Here is a 21,316-nt window from a genome sequence, read left to right on the forward strand (position 1 = left end):
GCGTGTGTAAAACAATTCAGACGCTGGTTTTTCCAGACCAGCTCGTAAACCACATCTGGGGAAAGAATTTAGATTCCTTCCCTCCGTCTTTCTCTGCTGCTTTCCCTTTTCCCTCTGTGTGATTCCCTCCCTTCTTCCCAGCTCTGGTGAGAAGAAAAAAAACAAAAAAAAAACAGAAGTCAGCTTCTTTCATTTTTTCTGTCTTGTGTCCTCAGGCTAACTTCAGCCTGGTTTTAGAGCAGAGAAGAGGAATGTCTTATTTTGCATTGATCACTCTAGAGTGTCTGCACGGCTCTGCCTCAGATCTGTCGTAGGGATAGAACGAGGGACGAAGTGAGGGAGAGAGGATTAGCAAAGACTTGAGCGAAGGAGAGAGTAGAGAGAGAGGAAAGCAAGTGGCAGTGGGTTTCTAAAAATTAGTTTGCTTATGCGGGGTACAAAATGCAAATGAGAGCGTGGCAGCACGCCTCTACAGCTCTGTGATGAGCGCGTGTGTTTGTCTTCATACATAACAGGCAGCTAGTGATGTTGATGACAGCGGACAGGCCTGTGTAGAGACGCAGCACTGGAATGGCATCAATGGAGATGACAGGACAGGATGTTTTAGCCGCCATTTTTTTACTAATCATATCATTCACCTGTTCTCTCTGCAGACTGTCCCTGGCTTCGATATGTTCATGTGGGACAACCAACCCAACCCCAGTAGCTGACTTACAACAACCAACCAGCCGGACAGACTACTGTTCTATATCTTCCTTTTGGCTGGCTGCCACAGCTTCCCCCATCCTGACTGGCTCTGGCGGGAGCGTGGATGGAGCCAAGGGATCTGGTTGGCTCGGCCCGACCCAAAGAGGTGGAGTTACAGGGAGGCAGGGTGGGGCCAAATGAAGAGGACCAGGAAGGAGCACGGGGCATCGGTTTGGTGTGCAGTGATGATGTGATTAATGGTGCCATTAGCGAAGGGGAGGGGCTAGAGGAGCAAGGGGAGGGGCTTCTAGAGGAGCAGGAGTTCTCCATCAAGGAGGCAAGTTTCCAGGAAGGAAGTCTAAAGCTGAAGATCCAGACCACCAAGCGCACCAAGAAGCCCCCTAAGAGCCTTGAGAACTACATTTGCCCGCCGGAGATCAGGATGACCATCAGGCCTCCAGTCGGAGAGGGCAAAGCGGGGCGGCAGGGACGAACAGGAGGCGGGGCAGGGCGGGGCCAGAAGGACGAAGAACGAGGACCCCTCAGAAAAAGGGTAAGTCACCACCCCTGTAAATGCCGCCGCTTACGTGTGGTTTCAGTTTTCAAGTAGGTGTGTAGCATTTCATGTACAGTATGTTCTTCATAAGTTTGAGTTTCTGTGGCTGCGTCTTATCTCAACATCTCGCTCCCTCTCTCATTCACTCCACCTCTTTCTGTACCTCGCTCTGTCAGTAGCTCCTTTCCCTGCTTGGTTACACAGGGTCAAAGTTTGCTGCGTAATTGAAACCAGTCATGGCTAGCTGAGATCACACAGTAACACACACACACACACACAAGCACACACACACACGCACACAACACACACACACACACACACACACACACAACACACACACACAACACACACACACACGCACACACACACACACACACACACACACACACACACACACACACACACACACACTCACATAGGAGCTGAGAATAGGGCTGACATAAGCAAGTGACAGCTGGTGTCTGCTCTCTCCATTTGTGGTCATATACACAGAGACCTTTTCCTGTCTCCTCTCCTCTCCTCTCCTCTCCTCTCTTCTCCTCTCCTCTCCTCTCCTTTAATGAAATCAGTTCTTGTGGGTCACGCCCCTTCATCCCCCCACCCCCTTCACCTCCATCACACCCTTTACACACTACACTGGTGTTTGGTGTGTGTGACACTGTGTATGTACAGGTCCTTGGGGGAATCTAGTGTTTGCAGTGTGTGTTGACCTACACACTGGTGTCTGTGTCCAAACCTGACAGCCATCTTGATGTCAGTGAGCGCGACAGGCCCAGCAGGAGCGAAGGCGTCATGTTGTCAACATGATGCTGGGCCGTGTTTTGTCGTGTTCTGCTTCAGTATTGTGGTTTTAACTCAGATTCAGGGGGCGCGTGAGGTAACAGGGCTGCATGATTGTTGTTTTTAGCCGTAACCTAGTCTAGCATGGTCAGCTATATCTCCAGTTTGTGTCTTTGCAGGGTCAGTGTTTAAGTGGGGTCTGATATAACCCAAAAAAAGATGTGGGCTTTTTTAAATTTCAAAAACCAATCAGCATCATCGGGGATCTGTTATTGAGTGAAATTTTACATGGCTAACCAGCCATGTAAAATCACTGCTTTTATATAGAAAATTGTCTCTTTTGTTCAAACAGTTGAGGTCTCAAAATCAGATAATGAAAGGAAATTAGAGGCTACATACTGCTCATCCTCTCAATTAGGGCCCGTAGTGTCATGAAAGCAGTTGTATACAGGTGTATCATACACACTTTATATTACGGTTTCCCAACTTCGGGCTTAGGGACCAGAAAAGGGGTTAAAAGATAAATCCAAAGGAGTCAAAAGATGATTAAAGAAAAGAGAAAAAACATATCTTGCTACACTACAAAGTTTGAATTCTTCAGACTTGCCTCAAATTGTCATTTTTTCTTATGAATTGCTGGATTATTTTTTTTTTAAGCTCTAGAGATTTTTCAAAGAAAGCAGTTTTTGGTTTAACTGGCAACAACCAGCAGACATTTGTAACTGGTGAGTGGACATTGCTTCATAAGCCAGAGAGATTGCTGCTGTTCGTGTATGTCTGTCGGGTTTTTCAAACAACTGGAACATTTGTTGAAATCACCAACCCACTCACAGCACACCTTGTGCTCACAGTCTGAGAAATGATTCAAATATGAAATTGCAACCAAATTGCAAAGAAACCGTGTGGGTGTCATTCTGTCATCTGCAGGTTTTGACATCATCCACAGTCACAGTTTCAGCTAGCTGAATGCAGGATGTGTAGTCTAACCACCTTTATTTAAATAAAGTATGAAAATATACTGTATGTTTACCACTGAAAACTGTCAGTGTTTATATCCACGAGTAAACTGAGTAAGCTGAGCCCTGCACTCTGATATTTGGGCAGCTATTCCTAATCCAGCGCCATCAGTCCCCATTTGGAAAGCCACTGCTGCAGTATGATTGACAGAGGTTGTCATAGTGACAGGGGCAGCAAGCTGGTCTCTATTGAGGTTTTGAGGTTTGGGGAGATGAGGGGAGGGGAGTGGTGGATGTGTTGGTGTTGATTCAGATCAGTTTCAACCCTTCATCCCCTACGCTCTGTCCCTCAATCACACCCTCCCCCATCCCCCTTCCCTCTACCCCCCTGCTCCCGCCTACATCCTTTCCCTCCATCCACCCATCACCTGCCACCCCAAGGGTGTAATACAGGCAGGCTCACTGGAGAGGAACGGGTTAAAGAGAGAGGCTGGGCTGCTTTCTGTCTTTTCTGTCTCCCTCTCTTTCCGTGTGTGTGCACGTGTGTGTGTGTGTATGTGTACATGTGTGTGTGTGTGCATGCATGTGTATGTGTGTGTGTGTGTGTGTGTGTGTGTGTGTGTGTGTGTTGAGGTTAAATACTCTCTTTGTGGTGTGTGTGAGGCTGTGTGTCAGGAGGGGATGGGAGGCGAGGGGGGGAGCAGATGGACAGCCTCTCTGCTCTCTGTTGTATTGTGTCCAAATCTACTCTTTCCCTCTTTCTCTCTTTATCTTTTATCTGCCTCTCTTTCTCTGCTTTTCCCCTCAGTCTTTTCTTCCCTCATGTCTTCCTCTTTTCACTCACTCTTTTTCACCACTCTTTTCTTCCTCTCCCTCCCTCTTTCACCCTCTGTTGTCTTGTAGCAGATGGCAGCGTGGGGCAGCAGCAGCAGCAGCAACAGCAACAGAGCAGAAGCCAGAGTGTGAGCAAGAGATGGGGAGAGGAGAAGGGGGTTATGGAAAGAGGAGGAGGTGCAGAAAGGAGGTGGGGGTCAGGCATATGGAGAGCCTGGTTAAGGGGCCCCCTCAGAGGGAGTGTGTGTGGTAGTGTGGTGAATAGAGGAGGGGGAGAGGCAGGATACAATAGATGCCCATTAAGACAGAGATTTGACTCTAATAGACAGAGAAGGGGAGAGACAGACAGACAGATAAGTAGGCAAACATGTAGAATGGTGCAAAGAAAGACATGGAAATGCCATGTTTTAGCCATTCTTTCTAATACTCTGCTGTCAAAACTTCTCTTCTCTTCTCTCAACTTTATTTTCATTCATGTGAGGAAACTGGGATGTTTCAGCAAACAGCATCAGGACACACTGCAAGCAAGACCTGGAATAAACACAAAAAAAAGATGCAAATGGGGATTATACATTACATATATTTTCACAACTGACTAATTCAACAGTGGAGACCAGTAAAAATTGTATAACGCATGAATTTAAACACAGGCCATGTCCAAAAATCACCCTATTTTTGCTACATAGTGCGCTATATTTCCATTGACCACTTTGATATATTTGAGCATAAAATGTATCTAGTATATAGTGCAATCCCACAATGCAATATGTGCCTTTGTAAAGATGCAAAAATTATAGCCATTTGCCTCAACACCTGTCAGTGATGACGCAAAATGATAGTCATTCAGAAGTGTCCAAAATTGCAATTTACTACTCACTATAGAGTAAATTACCGAGTGTCCATTAGATAGGGCGTGATGAATGAGAGAAGAGAAGAGAGGAGAAGAGAAGAGAAGAGAGAGAGAGAAGAGAAGAGAAGAGAAGAGAAGAGAAGAAGTTCTTTGCCAAGCTTAAAGGAAATCTTACCCTCCTATCATCTCAATAGCAGGCATCTATAACCAGGGGGTCAGTGAGCAGGCACGTTGTGTCAGGGGACAGACCCACACACACACATAAACGGGATATGATGGGCTCCCCTTCTCTGTCTCCAGCTGACATCACACACATGCTGAACGTCCTCTCACACACAGCTCTTTGTCTGGGCACGCTGTGTGTGTTTGGAAGATGAATGTGTGTGTTCTAACGGATTGGGTCCTGGGTCAACCACTGCATCACTCCTCCAGACACATGCCCATACGCGCACACACACACACACACACAGACACACAGTTATCGGTCCAATGCCTACACATGGGGAAGCATACGTGAGCTAAAATGCATCCGCTCTCTTTCTCTTGATCTTTCTCTCTCCCTCTCTCTCTCACACACACACACACACAAATCATGTTGAGCAGTGATTGCAGTTAGAGAGAGTGTTTTCCTGGTTATCTGTCCAGTTCTCTGGACGTGCCAAATGTGGCTCTTAATCCATTTCACTATCTGTGGGGAGAGATAAGCCAGAGCTTTTCCAGGAGTCCAGGCCAGGCTGTGTGTTGTTGTTGTTGTGTGTGTGTGTGTGTGTGTGTGTGTGTGTGTGTGTGTGTGTGTGTGTGTGTGTGTGTGTGTGTGTGTATGTGTGTGTATACGTGTATTTGTATTAGTGGGTGTATGCGAAACCCTGACGCTAGACACACACTTATCTTGTCTTGACAGCCCCTCTGCTTGGTGGTCCCCCTGGCTGTGTGTGTGTGTGTGTTGCTGCTTGGTGGTCTCCCAGCAGTGTTTGGGATTATTATGTGTTAGTCAAGTGCATTCACAAGGAAATTAATGCTGCCACTGTTGCCGTGTTGTGTGTGTGTGCGCATGCAGTGCGTGCACATACGTGTGTGTGAAATGGTTAGCCTTTTGATGTGCGCGTTTTTATCCCTGGCTGAGATGGCGGTTGGTGACCTGAGGGACTTGATGAGCTCATAAAATAGGAGCGTGCGTGTGTGTGTGTGTGTGTGTGTGTGTGTGTGTCAGTGTCAGCTTGTGTGTGTGTGTGTGTGTGTGTGTGTGTGTGTGAAGTAATCCTTGATTGATTTATGAATGTGAATGAACATGAAATGATCACCTCCAAACTGTCAAATTGGTGCCTATTTTTGTGATGAAAATAACCAGACTTTTATATGGTGTGTGTTTGTGTGTGTGTGTGTGTGTGTGTGCATGTGTGTGTGTGTGTGTCCTCGGTGTGCAGTCTTTGAGAGTAAGAGCTGGGAATGCTTTAAGGGGCGTTTCCCTGTGGTTGATGGGGGATGGGACATGTGTATGTGTTCGTGTGTGTTTGTGTGTGTGTCTGTGTGTATGTGTGCCTGCATGCTGGGGAGGGGTGAGTGATTTAGCACCACTGAAACACCAGCTGTCCATCTGTGTCTGACCCCCATACACACCCTGTACACACTTGAAACACACACCAGCACCTACCCTGACACACACACACACACACACACACACACACACACACACACAAACACACACACATCTCCTCGCATCTAACTTCTGATCAGCTCCTGAGTACCTCTCAAACCTGAAGAAAGTCCAGACAAAACACAATCTGTTCATCTGTCTTTCTCCCAAACACACACACACAAACACACACATATACACGCACACAAACATACATTACACTAAGCAAGATTGCTCCCTAATCAGCTCTGCAGTAGTGCTGGTGCTGCAGTGTATCCACAATGAATGACTCTGCAAGGTCACTCCTAGTGAGCACACATACACACACACACACACACACACACACACCCAGACACACACACACACATGTACACACCCAGACACACACACACACACACACACACACACACACACACACACATGTACACGCCCAGACACACACAGCCACACACACACACACACATGTACACACCCAGACACACACAGCCACACAAAGGAACACTGGAGACTGGCAGAAGAAGAGATGAACTTTGACCCTGCCGGACATTCAAAAGTCGAGGTGATAGCTGGACTCCACAGTTGTGTAAGCCTCTGTCTGTGTGTGTGTGTGTGTGTGTGTGTGTCTGTGTGTGTGTCTCTCTACGTGTGTGTGTGTGCTGTATTGTTTGTTTGTGCGAGTGGGTCAGGGTTGAGACAACTGGAGTCTGGCCTTTGCTTTCTTACCCTCGGGGCTGGATTTGGTGTCCGTGTGTGTGTGTTTGTACTGACCATTTGGTTGGAACTGTAGCTAATTTCTCAATCAGACACACACATACCATCTTCTCAATCCGTCCCAAAGGTCAAGCCCCATTCATTCACTATTGTGTCCACTCCCAGTGGGTTGCTGTTCCTCTTCAGGCAGATGCAAGCAGACTATAATAGTCAGTCTAGCTCAAGTTACATTTTAATGAAGACCTGAGGCAGCTACTTGCGCTTAAAGAAACATCAATGGCTCAGTGAGGGAGCAGTTACCAATGAACATGAAGGCATTTTTACATTGTCAACAAATATTTTGTCCAAAAGTTTTAGCTGTCAAGAATAGCAATAAGATTTTCTGGATGTTTTATAGCTGATAATCAGTTTCACTACAAGTAGTCCTTCTTAAAATTATACAAAACAGAGTTGAGTGTAGTAGAAAAAACAGCAAGTCACCCTCCAAGTAGACAGATAACAACAAAATGGGAAGGCTAAATCAAAGTGGTCATGGTTTTGATATGGCAACATCAATGTAAGTGTAGACTCTATAAAAAATTAAATCATGCACTGGCTTGAATTTGGTTTTTTGGACAGCGGTTGACTTTGACTCACATAACTGTGGGATAATCTGGAGGGTAGCCATGTTTGATGTCCTCTGTGGTCACGAATGATGTTGAGTCACAGCATCATGTGTTCCTGGTGGCGGCTTTGTTAGTATGACTCCATCATGCCTCTGCATCTGTGGTTACTCAGTGTGTATGTGTGTGTGCATGGGCGCAGAAGTAATTGTGTATATGTGAGGAGGAGTGTATCCTGTGGTTTTGAGAGAAGGTCCAGCAGGGATAGAGGGTGATGTTCGGTGTGGGGAGGGGAGGAAAGGGGATGATGGGAGTCAAAGGAGAAGCAGAGTATTGACTTTCACTGTGTCTCACTTCAAGCGTAAGTGTGTTTGTCAGTGAAATCTGATGGCCCCATCAGCTGTCTGGGACGCGCCTGTCAGAAGGGTGTGTGTGTGTGTGTGTGTGTGTGTGTGTGTGTGTGTGTCTGAAAGCAAGAGAGATGACAGGGGAGAGGTGTGCCATGACTGATGTTTATAACAATATTTTTAAATCATGTTAACATTTTTAACATTGGTTTACAAACAAACTTATCTGGACACAATTACAAATATGTAATGAAACATTTTCACACAAAAAATATGTAATCATACAAATCATTAAAAAGCCTCTAAGCCTGGGCTTTCCAGACATTGTGTGTTTGTGTGCATCATTCTGTCCAGTTCTCTGCTGCTTTTCATGTCTTTGTACCCGGCTTTGTAAAATAATCCGTCTGTAGTTCTGCTGTTTATTTATGCTCGATGCTTAAGTATGGATGCGGACATGAATAAATTATATAAATGTGTCTGTCTGTCCTTCTGTCTGTGTCTGTCCCTTGGGGCGGCTCAGACTAAACAAACAGCTGTGTTTATGAAGCAGGGAAGAGCCACAAGGGTCTTCTGTTTAGTGGTCCATTTCAAGACACACACACACACACACTCACACAGACACATGCTCACATGCACACACACACACACACACACACTCCCGAATGCCCTGCGCACTTCATCTTTTACCTGCCCTCTGTTGCGTTTTTGCCTCCTCGTGTTTTCTGCCCTGCTCGGTCGCTCTCTCTCTCTCCCTCTCTCTCTCTCTCTCTCTCTCTGCCCCCTCTGCTTAGTGTAATGCTCGCTCGCTCTCAGACCGAGAGGAATGCCACTCCGTGTGACCTCTCACCTACAACAAGGAGGGGTGCCGGTTTAGACGAGGGAGCGAGGGGCAGCTGCAGTCATGTGCCCAGGCCTGGAAGGAAACGCGCACACACATGCACAGAGAGCCGGGCTGCTAGCTAAAAGGCACACACGCTCAAATTGTAGCATAGTTTTGTACGCACTGATGCAGATCTAGATGTAGAGCACTGATTCTCCCGCCTCTCTCTGTGACTGTCTGAGAAAGTGTAGGATACTATGCTTTGGTCTGTGCGTGTATGTGAACGCGCAAGTGGAGTGCAGCCTCACACAAAGGCGTTATTGTTGGTGTTAGGGGGCCTGAGGGGAGGCGGGCAGTCTGATTGGTTAAGACTATTGTGTCTCACTTTGCCCATTCTTTCTGTCACTGAGGATGTCATTACAGTGGCCCTGTAACTCTCTAACTCTCTTTCTCTCTCTCTCTCTCTCTCTCTCTCTCTTGCAAGCTGGGGATCATCTGAGGACTTGAGATATACACAGAAATGTGTAGACTACTCAATGAAAGTGTTACTTTACAAACTTTAAACTTGGAGTGCAGACACTACAGTCATTCTTCAAGACATAATAACTCCCCTGTCAGCAACTATTTGTAGGCATCACTTTCTGAAAACAATTTGCTTTCCAGTAGTGGTGCAGCAGTTATTTTTATTACTGTTTGATTGTTATTATCATGATTAAATAATTAAAATTCTGTAAAATGTAGTAAAATATGAATAAAATGAAAATAGTAAAAAAAAATGCCTATCACAGTTTCCTAGTGCTCAAGGTAATGTCTTTCGTTTTTTGTCTAACCAACTGTCCACAGATGTTCAGTTTTAACTGATATAAAGCTGATATGATGATATAAACCCTCAGGTTTGTAAAGCTGAAAACAGACTGGGACATCCTGATGCTGGTGGGGGTTTAAGTTGCTGACTTTGAAATCGTGACAGCCACAGTTTGAGTCCAGCAGGGGAACTTTGTTACATGTCTTTCCCGCTCTCTAGCTCCAGATATTACCTGTCATCTCTCTACTGTACACTATCTAATGCTGGAAAAAAATCTCCAAAAAATACTAAAAACATGTTTCAACTTCATGTTCTGATTGATTACTTTCAGCAGCACTCTGCAGTGTGGTTATTTCACATTATATGCCTTTGCTTTGCTTAATCTGATCTATCTGAAACTTAACAAAAAAATGTAATTTATAACGGAACAGATGTCTCCATTACTTCGGTTTATACGTATACAGAAACACACTTCTTGTTTTTTGCCTCAATAACTAGACAACGGTGCGTTATTTTTGAATAACTAATGAGCGAGTGAAGCTTCGCTTTTACAAACCTCTGTTTGCCAGAGAGGAAGTGTTTAATCTCAGCAAAGCTTCTGTCTTGAATTACCCATCATTCCACACAGGAAGTCATCCCTTAGGATTTCGAGCAGCTCATTGGCTGTTAATTGTTTCCTGTTGTACAGAAGTGGTATGATTGGGTCATATGGTGCACAGAGAACAGTAAACAACACGTTCCTTTGGTTTTGTACTGTGTGGCGCACGTGTGTGTATGGGTGTGTAATTTAGTTTCCCCCCAATAGATGCATTCATGAAGCACTACTATATTAGACGTGTGTGTGTGTGTGTGTGTGTGTTTGTGTGTGCATGTGTGTGTGTGGTCAGCCTCTATGCTTGTGTACATTTTCTTTGTGCAGAGCATGTGATCTGACTGAAAAGCATAATGCTGTCACTGAGGTTCAGCCACGTCCATGAAAGGAACAATTGGTACATAATCGCTGTAATAATCACTATGAAAAAACTCTTCTAATGTGGTTCTTAGCGCTATTCACCAGCAGGACACACATATGCCTGCACGCACACCATTAATGCTAATAGCTGGGATTAGATGTATACTTTGTGTAGCATGTAAATGTGTCTGTCATTACTGAGCGGGTGAAAACCTCCCTCAATTGCGCTGTAATAACATGCTTCAGCTCAGCCAATCACAGGCTTTTGTTCAGATTGAGTCATCTACATCTGAGCGTGTCTGAAGAGAGTGTGACAAGGAGACTCTTGGGTGTTTCGCTGCTATCTTTAGGAGCACTCCAATCTGAAGGATTACTGCTGTGGACGTAGGAGGGAACATTTTACTTGAGACCTACTGCTGTGCATTAAATCTGGCTTCTGCTGTACAGTTAGCTAAGGGACAAATGTACTGTAGATTAGATGCTTGATTGTGCTCAGCGGGGAAGGTACATGACAGCATGTAGGAAAGAATACGCTGCAGAAAAAGTGAGTTTTTGACCCGGATAATCAAACCCTTTTTCCTAATCTCTGGATGTAGGCTGAACACATAGTTTTGGAATTTCAGCATTAGTCCAAGAGTGGAAGTTTTGAATGGAGCCCAATTTACAAACTTTCCCACCCAACTTTCCCAGAAGATGCTTTGGCTGGCACAGATGCCATCAGATCTGAGATAGTAAAGCGCTGGCTAAGGCAGCGCATGCTGAGTGAAAACAGACACACAGACACACGCATACACACAATTTTAGGCAGCGGGCCTGATCCCAGTGATCCACAAACTGTCCCACCTTGACACCCCCTCCTTTTTCCTCCCCTTTCTCCTCCCTCTTTTCTCTCCCCTGCTGTGGGTCTCCTCAGGCGCATGAATGGAAGTCTTTATTCCCAGGAGAACTGGTGGGAAGAACGAGAGAACGAGAAACAGGGATTGGGGGGTGGGGGGGGGGGGTGGCTCTGTGAGAGTGGCTGCAAGATCAACACAGTGCCACAGCTCCTCTTTTCTTCTCCTCCACCGCTTTTCCCTCCTTTTCTCTGTACACCCCCTCCACCAACCCCCTCCCCCCAACCCCCTTTAAGTGCAGTGGACACAAAGCCGTGTTAGTATTCATGGTGTTTGTTTGCCGAGGAGCTGTGTGTGTGTGTGCGTGTGTGCATGTGTGTGCATGTGTGTGTGTGTGTGTGTGTGCAGAGCTGTCAGAAACACAGATCACAGAGAAGCAGCGCTCTGAATGGAGCTGGAGAGAAGCGGGCAGGGGAGGTGGGGGGGTGGTAGTTCCCACAGGGGGAGAATGGTCAGCTCCAGAGAAGAGAAAAGAAGAAGAAAAGGAAGGATGAGATGGTGGAGGGGGGGGCAGTGCACGAGGCCACGGGGGCAGAGGGAGACAGCACGGTGTCAAAGCCAAGGAGAGTGTGTGTGTGTGTGTGTGTGTGTGACAAGGAGAGAGTGGGAAAAAGAGGGGATCATATAAATCATAAGGTTTCGGAGGGAACTAGTTGTAAATGGGTCTGGGCACCTCTCTTCTTGTTTTTCTGCTGGTCCTCTTCTTCCCTCCCTCTCTGCCGCTCTCATTCTTTCAGTAACCCCTCCACCCCTCCCCATTTCTCCCTCTCCCTCTCTCTCCCTCTCTCTCTCTCACCCTCTGTCTCTCTGTGCCTCTCTCTCTCTCTCTTTCTTTCTCTTTGTGTGTCTGTCTGGACAGCTGCCCAGTTCCATACACAGGGAAAAATGAAACACTCTAACCACCGGGCGTGCAGCCAAATAAAAGGCTGCGAAAAACTATTTGAAGGGCAGCATGTTTGTGTGTGTCCGTGTGTGCGTGCATGGAGTTTGTGTATATGTTTGCTCGTGTACATGTGTGTCTGTGTTTGCTGGGTTGTGAGATTTGGGTGTGCCTGTTTAGGGTGTTCTTTCCCAGTATAATGGTGCAGCCAGGGTGCTCTGTGCGTGTATATGTGGGTGTGAGGGAGAGGTTCCACTCTGAGGTTCAGTTTATTCAACAGTGGAAAACGAAAGGCTGTAGGAGAGGGCCGTCACATACCTCCCCACACATCAAACTGGAGGACAGAAGAGCGTAAGATTTTACATCTAAATCTTGATTTAAAAAACACCCTGCATGTGAATGTCACATTCAGACACACGCAGACACATTTGTCAGTAAATATAAGCTGACTCATTTCGCAAAGTGTCTTTCAGTTGGGTGATTGCAGCACTTAGTCACATATTAACCATGACCTCCTCCGCTGCGCTCTGACCTTATCTGATGGTTACATCACCAGTGGAAAGGAATGTGCCGCTCCATATCTGCCAGTATTCGGGTGCTGAAGAGCCTTTGTGAAACTGACTGAGGCCAATCCATGTTGTTACAGTGCTGGCCCAGAGGAAGACATCCTAGAAATGGTTGTTGACCTAGCTGTGGAGTATGACCCTTAACCCCTGAACACAGCCCTGAGAGCCTCGAGGGAGGGAGAGTGCTTGAAATGGGCTGAGGACTAAATATGCTTTGGGTCTATTTTGTGCTGGCCTTTCTCCATATTTATATTTGATCTGTGGGGACTTGAGGAAAAAGGACAGGGTAGAAAAGGTTGAAGCCTCACAGCTCTTGCGCTTGTGGGTTGCTCCAGGGTCAGAGTCCCTGGTAGTGCTTATCTCCCAGCCGCTGCCCCCTGCTGCAGGCCAGCAAGTAGCACAGGGAGATGACAGTCTCTATTCACACACCACATGACAAGAACAGGGCTGTGTACGTACAACAGAGAAATAAGTGCAGCGACATTTTTCGGTGGCATTACAGTACAAGATAAGGACAACAGGGCCTCCAATGCCGTGATAAAGAGGCAATGCAAAACATTCAGTGGAAATTAGTGCACAGTGAAGATACAAATGTTGAGTTATTATCACATGAATACCTGTTAAGTTGTATGAGTGAATAAGGTTGAACCTGTCTGGAAAAAGGCATGGAGAATAAGGAGTTCTTTTCACACCGTGTTGACTGCAACAACCATGAGAGCACCTCAGTTTATATGACCACTATTTATATTTGCTTGTGTGAATATCAGACATTGAGTGTGTTTTCCCTGGAAATGCTTCATGGAATGTGAGAGGCATAGAGGAGGGGAGAGGGAAGGAGAGGGTGGTAGAAGGGAGGAAACTAAGAACAAAAAGCTGAACTGGTGCCAATAACCCAACCTCAACCGGAAAGCGCAAGTGGGGGCGGGGGTGGGTGGTGTGGGATCGAGGTGTGTGTGGGGGGGTGTGAGCTCCCTATTTCAGTTTTTTTCTTTCTCTTCTCTTTTGCTCTCTCTCAATAGTAGGAAAGGTGCCCATGCCTCCTCTCTTTATTATCTCTTTGTGGTTGCGTTGTGGTTACTGGGGAGGACACACGTGTGTGTGTGTGTTTGTGTAAGTCTGTCTCTCTCTCTCTAATCACCTCCACCTACCTGTCTGTCTCTTTTTCTGTGCCCTCCTTTAACCTGAAACAGCAGGTATTCTAGGACGGGTTAAATGAGAAAGCATGTGTGTATCAGGTGTCTGTCATTTTATCCCTCTGTGGACTCACAGCGTCGCTACTCCAGTGTCACTGTGCGCACACACACAAATTCACACTCATACACACACGCACACACACACACACGCACATACATCTCAGAGCTGAAAGGATACCATAACAGGGCGCTCAGCAGATAAATGAGAGTGGGCATGTGTGTATAAGCACATGCATTTTCTGGCATTGTTAATCATTTACGCCTCTCAGTGTTTGCTTGCGTTGTGCATTTTCATCCATGTGTTGCATGTTGTGTTGTTCGGCGTTCGTGTGTGTTTTTGTGCTCATGAGTTTGTGCAGCTTGCGTCTGGCTGATAAACGGCTTCTGAAGCCAGTGTGGAAGTACAAAATGAGTGTCACTGCCTGGCTACTGATGGTACAGCAGAAAGAGGAAGAAAAAGGTTAGATAGTGACAGAGAAGGGATAGAGAATGAAAGTGGATAATGAAATGAAGGCAAAACTGGCAGGGTAAATGATAGAAGAGATGAAATATGTATGAATGTGTATGCGCCCTTTGATAACTACATACATGATATATTTAATTATTGTGCGTGTGTGTGTGTAAGACTGTGTGTATGTGTATATGCAAAGAGCAAAGCTAATTATCTGACAAGCTGCAAATACATCCAGAGTAAAATTGGTTGCCTGACTGTGTTCATATATTAGCATTTTTGCACTACTATGTGTGGTGGCAGGATTTTTGTCAAGCTTTTTGAAATGTGTACATCTACTGTATGTATGTGTGAGTGTGTGTGCCTGCATGCCTGTGTGTACATGCTGAGAGGCAGGCCTGTGGTTAGGTTACATCTCCCTGCAGCGCAGCAGAACAGTGTCTTGTTGCGTCATACTGAGTCTGTTAATAACAGGCTAAACCACAAAGGCCATCCGCTGCTCTATTTCTCATCTTCCAGCAGTACAGTGATTATGCAGCAGTGATACATTAAGCAGGGTTATGTTGTCAAGCACAGTAGATCAATGCTTGGGCATTTTCAGCCGTACATGGTCAAATGTTAACTGTGTAGTGAATGAAGGTTGACTTCATATTTGTGGCCCTTCACTGGGAAAATGTAGATACATTGTGCTATAGTTTTCAGGATGTGCATTGTGTGCAGTATGACTGTTAAGTGTGTAAGACTGAGCTTGGCTACTGTGTTTAATACTGTGTGCAGTCAGACACCCCCAACTCCATCCCCCAGCCCTCACAGCATGCAACATCCTTGCCACAGGAATTTAATTGCTCTGTAAACAAGCCTTTTGTTTTGTTGCACACTGTTTGCTCATGCACACAAGATGTATTAAAAGCTTCAGTCCTGCCGTGAAAAGAGAAGAATGTCACATTAGAGCACAACAAATCACTGATTTGATATGGACTGACAAAAAAAAAAAAAATGTATGCAGAACTGGATGCTATGCTGCATTTATAAGTATTATCTCTGTGAAGATAGGCTGATGTTATGAAGACAGGAAATGGAGTAGTCTTAGTTTTATGATCACATTATCGTTATCATCATATCATTTGTCAATCCCTACAGCTAAATAAAGATGTCTTGTGATTGTAGTGTGTATGTAGTAACCAGTCTTTGTGTCTCTGTTCTGTCGTCTCCAGACATACGAGCGCCAGTTCAGAATGCCTGAGCAGAGAGAAGGAGGCCTGCTGCAACTACTGGGAGATCACACTCCGCCCAAACACCAGCTTCGCAGCTCCCTCCTTCCTGCACACACACTATCACACACACAGCAGACACAGCACACCCACACGCAACAATTCCAACACACTCACACACACCAACACCAAATCAATTCAGACTGGATCGCGTCTTCAGCACCTTCTGCGTCCCCGGCCAATCCTGCAGATTCTGAGCCAGCCAGAGAACTGGCAGGAGCCAGTCGGAGCACTTTGCTCGATCCAACCCAACCTTTTTCACGTACAGCAACGCAAAGCCCCTCACCTCAGAGATCCCTGACTCCAGACCTGCAGTTGCCAGTGGTTACAGATGCTAGTATTCTCAACCTCACCTCTCTCAGCAGGTATGTTTGATTTTCCTGTGTAGTGGATCTTCTCATGAGGCACACATTATCACTAGACCAAAAATACTGTACACTATGTATAGAGGGTATAGACAATTATTAGGTAATAAATCACAATATTTTGCAGGATATCTTAATGTTTAACACTTTTTTTTTTTTTAAATAACTGAATCAGGCTCAATTGTCATGATAACACCATAACATGAGTCATCTGGTGATACCCATCCCTATGTATGGTGAGACACAAAACACTCTTTCTCTTCTATGTCTTCATTTTTTCTCTGTCTACATCTCTTCAGGGGAGGGGTTTGCAAGAAGTCAGCGAACAGCTCTTTGGGAACATCAAGAGGAAGTACGGCAGGAAAGACTCCCAGAGGATGCTCTGTAACCCCCACAGTGCTGACACACCTTGGGGAAGACAGACAGAGAAAGGATCGGAGAGCCCAAGTAATTCAGAGGAGAGGCAGAAGTACAGGCAAGAGGAGACAGCTGAGCGGTTCCACGAAGAAAGAGAGGAAAGGAGAAAAGAGGAAAGAGAGCGAACAATTGCTGGGAGGAGAGGAGATGAAGACGACAGAGGGATGCACATGCTGACAGAGGAAGGGAAAGGAAGAAAGAGGCGGAGGAGGCCTTCTTTTGACGAGTCATTTTCTGTAGAGGAGCAATCACAGCAATGGCAGGAGTCTGACACTACAGAAAAACACCAGCCTGGGCCCCCAGAACCTAAAGTAGCACATAAGATGGAGACTCACAAAAATGATTCTCGACTTACATGTCAAGCGGATGTCAGCGGAGAGAGGCTAGAAAAAGCAGAGCGAGTAGATAAAGGTGATAAAAGAGAAAAAGGGGAGAGGGCAGACAGGGCAGAAAGAGGAGAGACAGTTACATGCGGGCCTGACCTAGAGTCAGCTTTGAGCGTAAACAGAATGAAAAAGAACCCTGTGGGTCGTCCTAAGCTCAGCACAGAGACCCTTAAACACAGAGAATCTATTCACAATCTCATCAACAAACCCAGTCTTAACACGAACCTCAGACTCCCTAGCCCAAATCCCAGCCCAGGCCCCATGGGTGGCATCAGTCCAAGCCCCAGCCCTAAACCCAGGGCTAACATTAGCCCCATTCCCAGCCCGAGACCCAGGGCAGCCCTGAGTCCTAGCCCCAGTCACAGCACCAGCTCCACAGCAAGTTCCAGACCATGCAAGGCCAAGGACAGGTGGTCCTACCTGAAAGCTAAAAGCCATGCCAGCCTAACATCACCACTGAGAGACAACAGGGGTAGCCCCTCCACCCTAACTGACCCACCTTCAGCCTTCCCCATCACCCCATCTAGCCCCCTTTACACCAACACTGACAGCCTGACCGTCCACACACCCATTAAGAGGAAACGAGGGCGCCCGAAGAAACAGCCACTCCTAACAGTGGAGACCATCCATGAGGGCACTTCTACTTCTCCTCCAAGCCCACTGGCACAGGAAACGTCTGCAGGGCTAAATCGTAGGAAGAAGACACACACACTAAACACATTAATGCAAATGACATCCACAACCACCAGCGCCAATTCTAACAGTCTGAAACTAAAGCGTGGCAGGGGCCATTCCAGGCCAGTGAATAAGATGAAGATTGAGAAAATGCAGAGCATCCTGAATGAGATCCTTTCAGGTTCCAGTCAGAATGGCACTCTGGCTCTGAAGTCATCCTCCGCCCCTGTTACCTCAGCTATGAGTGCCATGGCATCCACCATTGAGGCTCGGCTGGGAAAACAGATAAATGTCAGCAAGAGAGGAACCATCTACATTGGTAAGAAGAGAGGACGGAAACCTAGAGCAGAAACCCAAGTTTCCAACCCTCCCAAAACCACTCGGGACAAGCCCCTCATGTCTATCTCCACCTCCAGTCTCTATGAGAGCCCTGTAGTGCCTTCCACCACCTCGTCTCCCAGCTCCAGCGCTCCACCTCTAAGAGCCAACCACTCTGATGCCACTATGCCCAGTTTGCAGCCCATCTCAGCCCTGCCCTCCAAGCCTCCAAGCAGGGGCTTCCTCTCTGGGGGGTGGAAGCTGTCTCCTCCCCGCCTTCTGGCTAATTCACCCTCCCACTTGTCAGAGGGAGCGTCAGTGAAGGAGGTGACCCTGTCCCCCATCAGCGAATCCCACAGTGAGGAGACTATTCCCAGTGACAGCGGGATTGGGACAGATAACAACAGCACCTCAGATCAGACTGAGAAGGGTCCGGCCTCTCGGCGCAGGTGCAGTACACTGCTACTACACTTCTTTACCTTCCTTGAAGCTTGATTTATAGACTTTGGTTTTATATTTCGGACTGGTACACATTCATGAACCTGTGATTTTATATGTTATGTTGTGTTCATACAGGTACTCATTTGATCTGTGCGGGTTTGAGGCTGTGGAGGCAGCAGCTCTGGAAGCCTCCAACAGGGGCAGCAGAACACGCTGTGAACGGCAAGTAACTGCTGTCGACAACTTCCTGTCACAACAGGAAAAGAAGCAAAAACATCATCGGCGGAAGAGGAAGTGCTTACAGAGCCGGGATCATCTTCATTTTCTCTCTGAACTGGAGGAGGTTAGAAAAACTTTAAAAATTCTGTGTATAATGTTTGACCGCAAACTGCAATGTGCAAGTGGTGTATTTGCCTTAATGTTTCCTCTCTTCTGCCTCCCTGCAGGTTGTGGTAAAGCTCCAGCAGCTACGAGTGTCTCACAGACGATACGCCTGCTACCCCCAGCACCCATATCCCTCTATTTTCCGCCTCAACTTCCATCATTACTACCCAGTTACCTATGACCCTTACCCCTGTGACTCCAGCTCGTACCTCCGCAGGAGTGCCGATCTGAAGGCTAAGAGGAGACGCGGCCGTCCAGCCAAAGCCAGCGAGCCAATCACAACGAAGCTGCCTTTTGTTCAAGGATATAGTTATCCGCTGGCAGGGGGAAATTTCTATGCAGCACCATATGCGATGCCTTACGCATCTCCTCTGAGTCTGGGCTACTTTCCCCCTGCTCCCCCATTTTACCTGCCCCACCACACGCTAGGACCTGCACCTCCATCTCCCTTCATGAGGCCCGCTGTCCCCCCACCCAAGGCTTTCCACTCCAGTGGACACTCCAAGCTCCAGCCAGGGGCCAAGCTTCGCAGTGCTAGTGGCCCACTCCAGGGGCCCTCTGTAAGAGGAGAGGGCCTTGGATCCCTGGGCAGTGGCAGTGCAGGTGGTCTTGCAGGGGTTCGCCTCCATAAGAGGAAGCACAAGCACAAACATAAGCACAAGGATGAACCCCTCCTTTCACCGCGAGACCGACAGGAGTTGGGTGGGCTTTTCAGTGGAGCTAAGACCACTGCGCGTCTCAGCATGCTGAGTGACAGGAGGGACTTGTCCAGTCAGGGCTCATCTAAGCATCTGGAGAAGCAGAGGGGCAGTGGTAGAGGCTCAAGTCTGGGATCCAGCTTAGGGATGTTTGAGTCGGACCAGCTGTCCACACACTCTCTTGCTGACAGCCAGTTCCACTCCCGTCAGACTGGACAGCCAATAAACAGCTTCATGAGCAGCTACAGTAGCCAATCGCAGCGGTCGGAGTCAGCGTCTGACCTCTTTTTGGGGTCACGGGAGGACGACTGTGGTGGGAGGGGCAGGAAGACGAGGCTCGCTGTGTTTGGAGATCAGGGCTTAATGTCATTCCAAACTGCCAGGCAGGAGCCAGGACAGATGAACAAGTGCTCCAGTCCCCCCCTCACTGGTAAGAACCTCTTACATTAGGATTACCTGTTCATTTTTAAACCACACTGTGTATTTACAAGGAAGTGCACTGCTCTTTTGCCATGATCAGAAACCATGAGGAATGGTTTTTCTTTTGACGGCAGCAGCACGGTAAAATGCATTGTTTACTTTGATGATGTGTTGGAGGTTTGAGGTTACCCAGACTGCAATAACCACTTGTTGCTTGCTTGTCTTTACCTAACCAGTTCACTTATGGCAAGACTTCCTGTAACTACTTCACACTGAAAGCCATACATGGTTCCCCTGTGGAAAACTAATAATATGAAGCATCAGTAGGAAGTGTCCAGCTGACAGTAACAGCACTGGACCTCATTACAGATCCAACTGTGATGCAAAAGAGAGCAACTAACAGTGACTTCTATTGTACACAGGAGATAAAAAACAAAAAAAACAATTAAAAGCTGAATATAGGTCATGCTTTAAAAATGTGGCTTTTTTTTTTTCCTCACCTGCGTGACCACAAATTGAGCCAGTGAGTTTATCATAATGTTGACATAGCTCTGATAAAGGTTGCTGCGTGCACATTCAGTGCTCCCTGTTATGAGGGAACTCTGGATGTGCATACTGTGCAGTAAAGCACAAGATCCTACACTGCAGTTAATGAATCCTACACCAAAGCGGTGAGGGAAAAAAAGACACATACGTGGCATTACAAGCTATTCATGTGAAATCTTAAGCTGCCAAGGTTGCAGAACTGATAACATAGCTAAATCAGGAGCATGTTTGTAAAAAGTAATTGATGTCCATATATATATATTTACATTTACTCATTTGGCAGACGCTTTTATCCGGAGCGACTTAGAAGTCAGGGACATCACCGAAGCTTCAGTGCAGCAGGAGACCTTGGTGTAAGCACTAAGTACTTCACCAAGGTATTATTCTGTTCCCTGGTGATAATGGGCTTGTTTTGCTGGAGTAGAGTTTTAATCACATAATTTGTCTGAGTTAACTGGGCTTTCCCTATTTTAAATGCAGAGTTCAGCACGCTCATCAAGAAGATTCATATTTATAAATAAGCTATGTACAGGATTATTAGGATTTAAAGCAGACAAAGAGGCAAAATTCTCACTACCAAACTAATGTGTATTTTGGTACATTCTGTATTCTGCTGTCTTTGAGCACATCTGGCTGGGGATAGAGAGAACGTAATGCATGGATGGAGACGACTATAATTCACCAATCTATCCTTCCTCCCCTCCCACCCTCCCTTCCCTCTCTCCTGCCAATGCCTTTGCCAGAGATATATTATTCACACAGTGTGATTTATTTTCTACAGACACGCCGTAAAAGGCCCTTGCCTGTGTTAAAAGAGCTGGCTGGCAGCCAGGGGTTTAATGACTGGGGCCTAGTCCAGTGGTGGGGAGGAGAAGCCAG

General features: G+C 46.6%; 1 protein-coding gene across 1 annotated transcript in view; it reads left to right on the forward strand.

Annotated features, from left to right (window-relative positions):
* setbp1 (SET binding protein 1) overlaps positions 1-21,316 on the forward strand; it is a 34,881-nt gene that overhangs the window by 6,115 nt on the left and 7,450 nt on the right. The window contains exons 2-6 of the mRNA XM_056375630.1: positions 654-1,240; positions 15,731-16,156; positions 16,452-18,397; positions 18,525-18,732; positions 18,836-19,901. Coding sequence (XP_056231605.1) covers positions 812-1,240; positions 15,731-16,156; positions 16,452-18,397; positions 18,525-18,732; positions 18,836-19,901 — 4,075 coding nt within the window. The 5' untranslated portion in view covers positions 654-811. The remainder of the gene's footprint in view (positions 1-653; positions 1,241-15,730; positions 16,157-16,451; positions 18,398-18,524; positions 18,733-18,835; positions 19,902-21,316) is intronic.

This window comes from Seriola aureovittata, chromosome 5, assembly GCF_021018895.1.
Source record: "Seriola aureovittata isolate HTS-2021-v1 ecotype China chromosome 5, ASM2101889v1, whole genome shotgun sequence".
Lineage (NCBI taxonomy): Eukaryota > Metazoa > Chordata > Actinopteri > Carangiformes > Carangidae > Seriola > Seriola aureovittata.